This window comes from Notamacropus eugenii, chromosome 3 (assembly GCF_028372415.1).
Source record: "Notamacropus eugenii isolate mMacEug1 chromosome 3, mMacEug1.pri_v2, whole genome shotgun sequence".
NCBI lineage: Eukaryota > Metazoa > Chordata > Mammalia > Diprotodontia > Macropodidae > Notamacropus > Notamacropus eugenii.
The window spans coordinates 298,559,246-298,573,617 of record NC_092874.1 but is presented as its reverse complement, the minus strand read 5'-3'; the positions used below and the strand labels follow the sequence as shown (position 1 = coordinate 298,573,617).

Below are 14,372 nucleotides of genomic sequence, written 5' to 3'. Positions count from 1 at the left end.
AGCACAGAATCTCAGAGATGACAGGGACCCAGGTGAGTCGTTTCATCCAATTTACATTCCCTTGACTATGTCCCAGATGTGTCTTCCAGACTCTACTTGAAGAATTCAGATGATGGGGAACTCACTACTTCACAAAGCAATCCAGGCTACTTTGGATACCACCAATTTTCAGCTAGTTCTTCCTCAGGTTGGGCTGAAACTGTTTTCCTGTAACTTCCCTCTAGCCACCACCACCCCCATTGGCCATCTCTTTCATATGCCAGCCCTGCAAATACATCTTCTCTTCAGGCTACATGTCCCTAGCAACTCCTACCAACCTTAATATGGTGTGGTCTTTACCCCCTCTCACCTTGTAGCCTCCCTTGACTCTCTTTCCTTGGGGTCTCTAAGCTCCTGGGAATGGCTGCCTGGGAAGGTATTTTCATGCTCTACCTTCTCCAAGGTCACTCAGGCTCCTGAGAGCATCTCTGAGGTTCTGCCAGCCATTGTCCCCCATGGGAATTGTCCCAAGATGACCAATCAGCCTTCCATCATCCCTCCCCATCATGGTTTCCATAACTCTTTAGCACTGGAACAGTCACACTTCCCCATAAGACTGAGGCCTAGTCAGGCAGCTCTCAGCCAGTCACAGGACATCACAGCTGGAAAAAATCCAAGATCTCATGTAGGTCTGCATTTTCCCCAAGAGGAGGCTAAGTGACCTTCCCAAAATGGTTGAGATTTGAACCCAGGTCTTTGCCTCTGACCCAGAGCTCTTTCCATTACATTATTTCTCTTAATTGGGGAAGTCTCTTGGTTCCAATCAGTTCCTTTCTGCTGGAAAGACAGTCCTCCAGGGCAGGCCCTCCCCTGATGATGAGTTCCTATTCTTACCTCACCAAGTTCCTCTCCGTCTAATTAGAAGCATCCCTCATCATGCCTCCGTGGCTGTATTTATGATTTGGTAACTCCCCAAGCAGCTTAAATACTCCTGAAAGTTGTGAATATGACACTTTCCTCATCAGGAATCTTTCCAGCTCCCACCCACCACCCACCTACTAATTCCCATCATCCCTATCATACCCAGATGGTAACTAATCTTTTCAGACGTCCCTGCCAGGCCCACATGGCCTCTTCCGGGGAATTTTTGCACAGAAGTAAGATGTCAGCAGTGCGGACGTGCTGACCTCGAGTCTGGACATCTTTTCTATCTATTCAACAACCCCCCTCTACCTACTGGGCACTCCAGGCCAGCTGGGCAACTTCCCAATCTCTTTACTCCTTAAACTCTTGGTTTAGTTAAAATTTGCAAAGTCTTTTACGGACATTATCTCACTTGAGCTCATAACAACCCTGAAAAGTGGGTGCTTCCCACTTCATTAGACCCATTTGTCAGCTAGGAAGGAGCAGAAGCTGGATTCGTACTCAGGTGTCCAGGGTGGTGCCCACGCCACCTTGAAGCCTGCTTGCTTCCCTCCACCATCAACATCTTGCCCATCTCTTTAAGATTGTGGTCAAATGGAATCTCTTTTGTAAAGCCTTTCTTACTGCTTCCTACTGCATTCTACCCTTCATCCCCAGCCAGACTTGATCTCACCCCCTTCTGAACTCTCCTGGGACTTTGCTGGTACCCTCATTCATTCATTCATTCACATTCACTCATTTAATCAGCATTTATGCCTACTGTGTGCTGGGCATTGAGGGAGATAAATAAGGCATGGTCCCTCACTCCAGCAAGTGGGCAGTTATTGTTATAGGGAAGAAATTGTCTCCAGGTGGGAACATCAGGGAAGACTTTTGGGAGAAGGTGGCATTTGTATCTTTGTTTATAAATATTATATTAATTATATTTATTATATTATAAATATTCACCTATCGGTCTTATCTTTGCCCATCACAATGTAAGTTCCCCATCTTATTTATCTCTCCCAGCAAAGGGCTAAACACACAGGGAGTTAGGAGGCCTAGCCCAGCTCAGTTCCAAGGGGCTCGTCCTCATTCGGTGGGCAGTCCGTGGCAAGCCATGAGTGTCCACTGTAGCCTAGTAGGGTCAGAAGCTGTATCAAAGATTCACATCAATGACAGCCTAGATATTCTGAAGCCCCCAAGCATTCTTCTCTCTTCTGGGACTCATCCCCACACTGCCTGCCTCAGTTTGGAACTGAAGAATATCGGAGTCAAAGGGGTCTTAGACATCATAGAAACCAAGCTTGCCGCCAGGGCTCTGGGGGGGGTGTGTGCTAACAAACCTCCCTGGGGGTCCCAGCTGCACCCAGATTTCTCTGCTCATCTGCCCGCCCCCAAGCTTTGTCTGTATTATTGGTCAATCAATCAGCAAGCCTCATTTTTCCTCCTCCAGCCCTTTCTTCTTCCTAGTTTTCCCATGACTGTCAAGGGTACCCCCATCCTCCCATCACCCAGGTTCCCACCCTGACTATGCTTCTTGACTCCCTCTCTCTCTATCCCCCTCCAGATCCAACTTGTAGTCAAGGCCTGTCCATTCTGTCTTTGTAACATCTCTTGCATGTGTCCCCTTCTCTCCTCTGAGACTGCCACCCCCTGGTGCAAGCCCTCATCATATTGCAATAGCCTCTGGGGGGTCTGCCTGCCTCGTCCACCCCCTGCTCAGCTATCAAAAAGATTTCCCATATCCACACTACTCCACATTCAATAAATTCCAGTGACTTCCTATCACCTCCAGAATCAAATATAAAATACTCTGGCTTTTGAAGCCCTTCATAACCAGTTTCCCTCTTACCTTTCCTGGCTTCTTACACCTTACTCCCCAACATGGACTATTTGGCCCAGTGACACTGGCCTCCTGGGTCTTCCTTGAACAAGACCCTCCACCTCTAGCCTCCAGGCATTTGCACTGGCTGTCCCCCATGCCTACAATACCCTCCTTCCTCAGTTCTGCCTCCTGGCTTCTTTCAAGTCTTGGCTGAAATTGTATCCTGTACAAGGAGCCTTTTCTGATCCCCTTTAATGCTTGCAGAGCCCTTCCTCTCCTAGATAGAGGCAATTTATCCTGTTAAAATTTGTTTGACAGAGTTGTTTTTATCTTGTCTCCCCTGTTAGAGTGTGAGCTACTTCAGAGCAAAGCCAACGCGTTTCTTTGTATCTATCCCCAGCACTTGGCACACAGTAGGTACTTAAATGTTTGTTGACTGAGTGTATTGAGTGCCTACTATGCACCAGACAAAAGTGAACAGGTCTTACTTTCAAGGAACTTGCATTTCTGCAGAGGAGAAGAAACATGTACATATATAGATATATTCATTCATACATATATGGATGAAAACATATAGATGAATACATGTGTGTATGCACATACACACACTTCAGTAATTCATTTCTGAGCCACCAGAACCAGCCAGCCACAGACCATCAGGGCTGGCTGGAGCCTTAGAAGTCACCACATCCAATCTGCTCTCTGCTCAACTGAAGACGGTTTGGCCCAGAGAGACAATGACACATCCAGGGTCACACGGAGTGAGCCATTAGAACCAAGGACTCCGGAACCCTGGGGTGGGGGTTCTTCTCATCATATAAGGCTGATCTCACACTATCACCTAACATTTCTGCATTTATATTCTATCTCTTCAGATTCATTCTAGTTCCTCTGAGAGCAGGGACCGCATCTAGATGCCTCTCATGGACAGGGCTGGGCATGGGGTAGGGGATTGGGGAGCACACACTGATTCCACTGGATCCATAATGGTCAGATGGGATTGGGGAGGGATGGGAGAGGGCAGGGCAGGAAATGAAAGGAATAAGGTAGATAGGAGTTAACACGTGGAGCAGCCCGTGGCTCTGGGAGGAAATCAGTGAGACTCGAGATAGAAGGTGGTGGCCAGCAGGGTGGCATGACCCCAAAGGGGCAGAGAGTGGACAGGAGACTGAGGAAGGGCAAGCGACAGGAGCAGATTGGGAGGGGAGGCAGGAAAACATTCTGATGCCCCCACTAAGGCCCTGTGATCTCATTGCCAGAGGAGGGATCTCTGTCTGCCAACATAGGTTGGCACCTTCCCCTGACTTAGGGTCTGAAGAGCTTCCTGGAACCCTGAGCAGCTATGGGACATGTCACAGGATCACCTGCCCATATGAAAGAAACCAAGCTTCTCCTTCGCCCCTTTCACACTGAACATGGATCACTATGGTGGGGGCAGCTTCTTCCCTCTTCTAAGAATGTAAAACGGGGTATATGGCATCATTTTAAAATTAAATCTGTCTGGCACCTGGAGCTTAGAAAAACATACTGAGATCTGAGGACTCAGAATCCAGAGCTGGGAGAGACCTCAAAGGCAGAGAGAGCCAGGAAGTGCAGAGGATCCAGGGTTGAGAGGCAGGATGACCTGACACAAATCTGGCCTCCAGTCCCCTCACCTGGAGGGCCTCCCTTTCCTCTTCCCCAAGGCCCCTCCCAGCCCTGACATCCCCTGTTCTTAGCTCCCTCCTAGCTCTGACCTTCCCTGTTCTAAGCACCCTAAGGCCCCTTCCTGTTCTGACACCCCCTGTTCTAAGACCCCTCCCAGATCGGACATTCCCTGTTCTAAGGCTCCTCCCAACTCTGACATGCCCTGTTCTAAGCTCTCTCCCAGCTCTGACATCTCACATCTTAAGTCCCATTCCCTAACCCAATCCTTCACTTAAAGCAAGAATTCTCTCTGTAGCCCCAACAGTGGCCATTTGAAGCTCTACCGCCTCCTTCACATCCCCACTTTGCCACCAGCCAACAACATACAGAATTTCTCTGGGATAGTACACTGGCCTATGTGAGCACTAGGTGGTGCAGTAAGTAAAGCCCATCCCTGGAGTCAGGAGATTTGAACTCAAACAACTGAACAAGATCCCTTCTAACTTTAGATCTGAGGTCACATTACCTTATAGGTCTTCCTATTATCTCCAGAATCAAATATAAAATCATCTTTTGTCTTTCCAAACCCTCATCAATCTGATTAGACACTAAATAGCACCGTAGGGAATGAAGGCTGGATTTGGAGTCATGAAGCCTGAATTCAAATCCTGATTCTGCCACTTGTTCCCTGTGTAACCTTGGACAAGTCACTCTGCTCTCTGGGCCTCAGTTTCCCCACAGGTAAAACAGGGAGGCTGTGTGAGTCGATGCCCTTTCCAGATCCTTTCCAGATCTCAATCTATATAATATGTGAACATGGTCACCTGGACCTTCCCCCTACTGAGGCAATTTTGTTACGAGTTAGTGGCAGATGCTCAGGTCTTAGTAGTAGAAGCACGAGGTCAAGTCCTAGTTCTAACACTTTATTGATGACCCTAGGCAAGCTGCTTAACTGCTCTGTGCCTCAGTTTTCTTATTTGAAAAAGAGAACAGTAACATTTGCTGTGCCTACTTTACAGGATTACTGTGAATGAAGAGATTTAAAATTTTAAATGTTTACAGAAAACTTGAGTTGATATCATTATATTGAACTTTACCCTAAATCCTCCCAGTGGACCTAGCTCTGAGCTTTGGGGCAAGTAGAGCAAGTGTGAGGGGCAGAGATGGTGGAAAGAGGTAGAGAATAATAGAATGAGCCCTGGCTTGGGTGTCAGAAAACCCGAGTTGCACTCCAGCCAATGCTCAGGGAGCTCACCACTCTGGGCCTCAGTTTCCTTGTTTGTTAAATGGGAGGGCAGGGTTGGTTTGTGTCCTGAACCCCTCTCTGGCAGACAGTCTGGTGAACTTGATAGACCCCTTTTCAGAACCACACTTTAAAATAATTGAAGGAAATGCTCAATTTTGCTTAGAGAGGAGTAGATTTCCTGAAATCTATAGACAGTTCCCTGAGGGCTCTGGGGATTAGCAATTACAAAGGAGTACCCTTGATTTCTAAGGTCCCCTTTCAGCTCTAAATCTAGCCATCTTCCCTTATCTGTAAAGGAAGACGGTTTGACTAGATTACTTTCAAGCGCTCTGTCAGCTCGGAAATCCCATGATTCTTCCTCATCTGGGTCCAGAGCTAGGCTTCCCCTCCCCCACCGCAGCCAGGGTACTGGTCCCAGAGGGGTCATGTGAGACAAAACTTCTTCATCCAACACTCACAGGCCCACGGGGGGGCCTCTTGAGGGCCATGTGATGAACCCCTAGAGATGGACTCTTTGCAATTTCCTGCTTCCTAAGGGAGGAGAAAAAGCCCTGGCAGGGCATGTGTTTCCAGGTCCAGGTTCAGATCCGCCTGCAGCCCCCAGGAGCAGAGAATGTTTTCTGCTACTACTGACACAAGGATCTCATCTCCTAGCCCCTCCAGAATTACATTGCACAGGGTTCTGGAAGACAAACTCCTTCCCCTGCTCAGTTAGCCCTGTGGATGGGGTTTCTCCATCTTTGGGGGCAACTCAGTAAGCCCAGCAATGAGGAGAATCCATCCTCCTAGCATCTGACACTTACAAAGTACCTTACCTACATTTTCTTATATAACTATCACAGCAATCCTATGGGCGAGATATCCCCATTTTACGGATGAAAAACTAAGGCTCAGAGAGGAGGGGTGCTTTACCTAAAGTCTCCCAAGTGGCTGAGTACCAGAGACAAGAATCAGACTCAAGGAGACACGATAGAAGGTGTGCTGGATTTGGTATGAAGGACCTGGGTACAAATCCCTCCTGTGATTCCATCTCTCCTTCCTCAGTGCTACCTTTGTGATAATAACAGCTAGCATTTTTGCAGCCCTCTATGATTACAGAACACTTATTGATATTCTTGTATTGGATCCTCATACCCCTAGGAGGGAGGCGCTATTATCACTCCCATTTTTCAGCTGAGGAAGCTGAGGCCGAAAGACATTAAGTGAGTTGACTAGCTAAGATGTGTCTGAAATCATCTGTAAAATGAGGATAGTGAGAGAGAAGGCTATTGAAGTCCTCCCCAGTCCTAAACCTGTGATCCTATAATCCCCAAGGCCTATGGTCTTTGCCATATGCCACAGTACCCCAGGTAATCACACTATTAACCAGGGAAGGGGAGATGTTCGTCCTGCTCTATCTTTAAAGCAGAAGCATCAGAACACTTCTTGTGGTGACCTTGGGGAAATCACTGCTCCTCACTATGCCTCAGTTTCTTCTCCTGTAAAATAAGGGGATTGCCTGATCTGCAAGTCTGTTTCAGCTCCAAAAGCTATGACCTGATGAACATCATGAGAGCAGTTTTTTCTGTCTCCTCCTGACAGGACAGGAAAAGGAGAGATGTGGGTTGCCCAATGGTCACTCCCCAGAGTCATTGTCAGGAGGTTTTTTCTGTTCCCCAGGGCGCTAAGGGTTGCGTTTGAGGCCAGCACCCAGCACAGCTGAGCAGGCTGGCTACAGAATCGGCCAGGGCTTCGGGAGGGATGGGATCAGGAACAGAGGAGAGAGAGAGTGCCAAGGGAAGCAGAGGCTCAAAGCCCACTTGTCACAGATGTGGTGGAGGGGATTTCTGTTTAGGCAAAGGTTAAACTAGTCACTATTGTATTTACTTGGTATTATTTGGTATATTTGGATTTTATATAAACTTATATGAGGACATGTCGTGTCCTCAGATAGAATGTAATTTCCCATGAGGAAAGAGGCTGTTTAGCTTTTGATCAATAAAATGCTTGTTGGTGAATTGATGCCCCGAGATCCTTTCCAGCTCTGAAATTCTGTGATTTGATCATTCTGAGACCATGTAAGAGCCACATGACCCAGATTATAGAGCAGGAAGGGAGCTCAGGGGACATTCGATCCAACCCCCTCATTTTACAGAGTAGAAAACTGAGGTCCAGAAAGAGGAACTGACTTGCCCATGATCCCACAAGCAAGGAATGAGCACCTGAACAAGGTTCAAACTGACAACTCTGATGGCCACATCCGGGGCTCTAGGCATCAAAACTTGGCCCTTCTGGGGCTGGGATGGTCAGGACCATGTGAGAGGGTATGTGGTGACAAGCTCTCTTCTATAAGGGATAGGTTTAGATAGCAGCCAGATGAGATCTCCTGGCAGCTGAAGCCAGCTCCACAGCCTGAGTTCCTGAGACTTATGGCATTTCCCCAAAGGTTCCCCCCTTCCACCAAGGCCAGTAAGGTTGGTGGCCAACAAAAACCCAGCAGAGGCTGTGTGCATCCCTGAGCCCCAGAGCCTGGAGGCTCTTCAGAGATCATCCCGACCAAGAATCCCGGTCAGCCACACTCCTGACAAGTGGTCTAGGTTATGCTTAAAAGCCTGCAGGCCAAGAAAAGCCCCCATATCCTGAGGCGGCTCACTCTCACTTTTCAAGGAAGGTTGGAAAGCTTTTCTTTACATCAGGCTGAAATCTGCCTCTCTGCAAGCCCGCCCTTCCCCCACTGCTCCTACCTACTTCTGCCCAATGGGGGTCAAACAGAATGAGGCTAATCCCTCTTCCACTTGAGAGCCCTTCAGAGACTTAGGAACCTTGGAGATCCGCTCCTTCCAGACTCTCGCTTTGCAGACGAGGAACCCGCCCCCTCTCTCCCTCCCTCCCTCCGTCCGTCCCTCCCTCTCTCTCTCTCTCTCTCTCTCTCTCTCTCCTTTTCTTCCTTTCTCTTACTCTGTCTCTTTCCACTCCCCCCTCTCCCCCGCTTCTCTCACCAGTACCTAGCACGCTGCCTTGCACATAACAAACTTTAATAAAGGCTTGTTGATTAATTCCTTAAATTACAAAGTAACTTCAGGCAGGGCAAGCACTAAATTGGGGGGGGGGGGGGAATAAATAGGGGGAAAGTTCCTGTGGCAGATGGCACTTGAGCTGAACCTAGAATATGCCAGTGAGGAGGGAGGGCATTCCAGGCATGGGAGAATGGGATTGCAAAAGCCCAGAGGAGGGAGAGAAAGCAGAGGCCAGTTTGGCAAGAATGCAGAGCAAATGAGGAGGAGTAATGTGAAACCAATCTGGAAAGATAGTCACAGCCAGATATCGTCAAGAGCTTTAAATAACAAAGAGGAGTTTGGGTTTTACCCTAGAGGCAATAGTGAGCCACTCAAACTTCTTGAGTAGGGTCAGGCCTATCTGTTTAATGTGTTGAATGGACTAGGAATACCACTTGCTCTATGAACCCGCTGAGGCCTCCAGGAGGGAGATTGGAGAATTCCTGAGAGAGGAAGTTGACTCCGACTGTGATGGCTGGGGGACAGCTCTTTATCAAGGAGGCATGTGGTTTTGAATTATGTGGTACTATGCTTGCTGGGGTGTGCAGCCAAATGGCTGAAATGGCTCCCTAAAACAAAAGGAAACCCCAGATCTCCTCGATTCTTTCCCAGCCCAAAGAGGACTCCATCCCTGGAAGTAGCATCTGGCAGCCAAAATGGAAAACACTGACCCAGGAGCAGCATTGTCTGACTGAAGCCTTTATTATTTATAGAGTCGATGCTGCATTAGAAGTTGGCAGCTTTGAGACAAGTACAGTCCTGCTGTCCTTGCTCTGGGCAAATGGCTTAGGTGCTAGAATTGGGTTCAAAGGGAAGCCCTGCCACTTTCTATCTGTACAACCTTGGGCAGATCTGTCTCTCCTTTTTCAAGCTGAAGCGCTGGACTGAGTGACCTCTCAGGGCCCTTCTGGATCCAGAGCTGTGCCCCTGCCTACTCACGATAGGGAGCCCTGTCTCCCAATTTTTTTTTTTTTTGAGGCAATCAGGGTTAAGTGACTTGCCTAGGGTCACATACCTAATGTCTGAAATCAGATTTGAACTCAGGTCCTTCTGGTTCCAAGGTCTGTGCTCTATACATTTGCCACCTAGCTGCCCCCTTATTTTCCATTCTTCTCAGTGACAAGCTGGAGCCCATCCTGAGAAGGATGGGGGACTTTTGTTCATGATGTTTCTTTGAGGCTGGGAATATGTGACAACTCTCTCTGAAGCCTTCCCCAGATAGTCCCAGGGCAGCAGAGAGCCCTCCCTCTTCTGGACTCAGTTCTCAACCCTTTTCCTGGCTTTTCCACATTGTGTCATCTTAATAACTTTTGGATAGGTAGAATGAGGAGACCTGGGTTCAAACCCTGTGTGCCCCTGGCTAGTCACTTAAAACCTCCTTGAGTCTCAATATCCTCATCTGAAAACAGGGGAGTTGATCTGAATGGCCCTCAGGGTCCCTTTCACCTGCACGTCTATGAGCCTAGGATGCTAACAATTCTTAGTTGTGTGACCCCAGGCAGGTTCTGTAACCCTCTCTGAGGTAAGCCCCATTTATCTCTTCTTGTACATTGGGGGCAAGAATGAGAATATAGTAGGCCCTTAATAAATGCTAGTTAACTGACTGACCGACTGACTTAAGGCTCCCCTAGAAAAAGTCATAGAAATGGGATTAATAATCATCTTAATAATAACAATGGCATTAATATCACCTTGGATCCTCAACTCTTTGAGGATAAGTTCCAGCTGACGCTCTCCTTTATATCTCCCAGATATACAGAATAGGTGCTCAATAAGTGAGCAGATTTTCATTATTGCCTTGGTGCTTAGCACAAAGTGAGAGCTGAATAAAGCCTTGGGGACCATGAATGGATGGATTCCATGTCAATTTCCAGGGGTAGCAAGCTTGCCTCAGGGACAGGAGCCCAGGGCTTGGCTCCCTTCCTGCTGGGGGTCACAATGTAACAATGTAACAGAAAGTATGCTGTTTCCAATTCCAATGCTTTGATGTTACAGCTGAAGTCAAAGATCCAAGAGTCGACTTGCCCAAGGTCACTCGGGGAATATTAGAGGTGGAATTCCAAGTCTGGGTCCCTGTCTCCAAAGCCAATATTCCACTCCCTTCTCCACAGCTCTCATTTGTATTTTCTTTCTCTTTTTAAATGAGTGCCTTTTATTTTTACTATGACATTTGCTTTGGCCCCATGCTTAGATCAAACCCAACTTGCCACATTCTGCTTTCTATATTGGTTCCTTGTGGTCATGATTAATGTCTTCTAGATTTTAATAAAGACAGGTACTGTTTCCTTTTTGTCACCCTCAGGCATCTCGAATAGGACTTCTAACACAGTAAATAAATAATACTTGTTTGTTGAACTGGGCTGAATTGGGGCAGCTAGGTGGCACAGTGGATAGAGTGGAGGTCCTGCAGTGAGAGGGACCAGAGTTCAAATCCATCTCAGACACTTACTAGCTGTGTGTGACCCTGGGCAAGTCACTTAACACCCTATTTGCCTCAAGTTTCCTCATCTGTAAAATGTCCTGGAAGAAGAAATGGCAAACCACTCACGAGCAAACCTCAGAAGGGGCCTGGAGAGCTGGACACAAGTGAACAAAGTAAGAATGGTTGGAAACAAGATGTGTCCCCAATGGAACAGAGATTCCTCAGATCAGATTCGTTCACAGAAGATCCCCAAGTCTCATCCTCTCTCCAGTAAACTCTTTAAGGGGGCCTTTGTGCCCTAGCAGGATTGTATTTCCTCATCTTTAAAATGGGGAGGAGGGCAGTGGAATAGTTGACCCTTGCTGACTCAGCTGGCTCTGGTGTCTCATGGAGGTAGCTTACCATGTCACCTACTGGGCTCTAGATTTTGGCTCCCCCTTCTTTACCTCCAGAGGCTTCAGCATGGAGCTTTGCTAAGAGAAGGGGCCATGAAGCCTCCTTCCTTCCTGCTCTCCAGTCCCCCACCTTCTACCCAGCAAGTCAACCTGCACGGAGGTAGAGCCTCCTAGGGTTAGAATGACCTGATGCACCACACAAAGGTGCTTCATCAGACTTGAGAAAAAACAGTCACTTCCTTGTCACAAAAACAAGGTTTTAATGCCCCTAAGAGGAAGAGGGAAGGGGGAAGCTGCTCCCCTTTCAGCAGCCAAAGCCAAAGTGAAGCATCCTTCACTTGGCCTGTTCAGAACAGCCCAGAGACTGGCACAACTGTAAACTCCAAACCCCTAAAGGCACCAGAAAGGTGCCTCCTCTTCGTGCCACCCTGTCTCCAGGGCCTGCTACAGAGTGAGTGGGACATAATAAAGGGCGGCTGAGTGTAAATGCCAATCCTGCCCACTCAAACCCTGCTTGGTCAGTGAGCCAGGATGGCTCCCGCAGAAACCTCAGGCCCAGCTACTCGTTGGGGTCCTAGGAGTGGGGACGGAGCGGGGTCAGAGCCGCCTCCCCTTCCCAGCCAACCACCGAGCCTGCCTGGGATCAGAGCCCGGCAGCTCCCCAGCAGATACGGCAGCGCAGTACAGCTCAGGCTCAGCTCAGCATTGCGGCCAACCCTGCCGCGGCTTAACCCAACCTAGCCCTAGCCCTAGCCCCGCATCCCAGCTCCCCACCTAGGCCCGCTGGAGGGCCCAAAGCTTTCTGCTTACGTCTGCCTAGAGCCCTCCCTAATCAGGAATGAGGCCCATTTAGGTCCAAGATGCTTTTGGGTTTCCCAGCTGTCCAAGCAACAGGCTGGCCAATCCAAGTGGATTCATTCCGCCCCCTCTTCATTCCATTTAATTTTTGCCCAGAAGACCCTGTTGGGAGACCGGGGGAGGGGGTGCGCGGGAAGGGCTTCTGGTACACCATCTCCCGAGCTGAACTCTCCCTTCCGCCAAGCTCGTGCTCTCTTGGTCCCGCTCTGGGCTGAGACCTCAATCTCTCCGTGCACCTGCAGGGCGCTCCCGTTCCCTTAATGCAGGTGACCTTCTGGTACAAACATCCCCACACAGAGCGTGGCCTATGGCTGGTGCGGTCTTGCCCTCCACCAGCCTCTGTGCCACTCTGTCTTTAGCACTGGGAGGGGGGGGGGTGCCCTTCCCAATCACTCCAGCCAGAAGGCCCTAGTCTTCTCTCAAATATCCCCACTTTGGTTTCTCCTCAACTAGCCATTTCTCCCCACACTTCGTTCTCCTCCATTCTCCCTATAGAACCAGACCTTTCCCAGTGTCAGCCTGGAGTTGTTTACTCCCAGCTACCTCCATCGCCACCGCTGGGGAAAGCGAAGGCGCCACCCGAGCTCCAGGCTCCGGGGCACTCTGTTTTGGGCGCCTGGTATTTTAGGTCAAGATGGGGAGGCTGCCCCTGGTTTGCCTCCGCCTCGGCCGCTGTCCAGCCTCGGCTGCACTCTCAAGACCTCAGATCCCCACGCCTGGGAAATGGGGAAGGGGGGTCCTTTCTGGGGCGTGCAGAGCACAGAGGAAGTGAAGCGCACCCCACCCCCTGCTCCTTGGGACTGTGGGCCACACACCTCGGGAGTCCCCCCCACTTCGGCCCCTGCTCACCCACCCTTCGAGAGTGGGGGACGTGCTGGCGCATCCCAAGACCCCAGTAGCGGCTACCACCGCTGCCACTTCCCAACCCCGCCCAGCCCTGGCCCCGCGCTCTCGGGCCTTACCCAGGACACCAGGCGCAGCACGGTGTGGGGCTGCCGGATGAAGGTCTGGAGGTCGAAGGCGCCGCCAGCCTTGCCAGCTCCGTACGCACCGCCTTCCATCCTCGCTACCCCCGGCCCGGCCCGGCCCGGCCCAGCCCGGCCCCAAGCGCTGCGCTGAGGTGCGCAGCGCGAGCGCACACTCACACACACACGCACACAAGCACTCCTCACACACACTCACACTCACACACCCGCCCGCGTGCGAGCCGGGGAAGGGGCGCGCGCAGCGCACGTTCGTGTAGGTGCTGGGGTCAATGTGCCCGCGCGTGCGTGCCTGCTCCTATGCCTCTGGGGCTCCGCCGGCCCGAATGGGAGGGAGGAAGGAGAGGAGGAGGAGAAGGGGGAGGAGGAGAAGGAGAAGGGGCAGGAGGAAGGATGTCAGACTCGGACGTGGAGGCCCTCAGATCCGGTCACCTCTATGCCACGCTGCGGTTGGGGGTAGCGGGAGCTGGGGACAGCAGGGGGCTGTCGCTGCTGCCCTGGCCCCAGGTTCGGTCCAAGCGCCCAAAGGAGGGCGCTTACCCTCAGAGGGCAGGAGGCTGGGCAGCAGGTGACGTCAGCTTCTCGCTTCTTCGCCCCCCCCTCCCAGCTGCCCCAAACCCCAGAGCTTAATCTACTTGTAAGGGGGAGGAGGTGGAGGAAGGAGGAACATGACCCTTTAGGGGAATGGAGGTTCGGTTTGATGAGATCCTAGGGGTGAACCCTATGCTGAAACTGTAACGCATTCGACAAACACGTAGCAGTTAAGCAAAAATATGATTGAACTGGGAGTCTCCTGAATCTTCACTCTGCCATCTAGTACCCAGGTGACCTTGAGCAAGTCACTTCCATTTTCTGGGCCTCAGTTTCCTCCTCTGTAAAATGAGGCAGGCTAATCTAGGTGATCCCTAAGGCCCCTTCCAGTTCCTGACCCTGAAAGTGTGGAACACACTGGGCCAGGGGGTGTAGAAGATACTGCGGGGGTGGGAGGGGCCCAAAGGTGACTGAGATATGATCTTTGCCCTCAAGGACCTAGATGTTTGGACACTCTGTTATCTCATACTTGTGGGTAGGTTCCCCAAGAGGCAGAATCCAAGTCT

At 50.2% G+C, this 14,372-nt stretch overlaps 1 protein-coding gene across 2 annotated transcripts in view; it reads right to left on the bottom strand.

Annotated features, from left to right (window-relative positions):
• The window catches only part of SYNGR1 (synaptogyrin 1), a 28,861-nt gene extending 15,278 nt beyond the window's left edge, over positions 1-13,583 (bottom strand). Inside the window, exon 1 of one of the 2 annotated variants that reach the window (XM_072656188.1) lies at positions 13,255-13,583. In XM_072656188.1, the coding sequence (XP_072512289.1) occupies positions 13,255-13,353 (99 nt within the window). In that variant the 5' untranslated portion in view covers positions 13,354-13,583. The remainder of the gene's footprint in view (positions 1-13,254) is intronic. The other variant, XM_072656187.1, reaches the window with a different exon arrangement.
• Between the last annotated feature and the right edge of the window lie 789 nt (positions 13,584-14,372).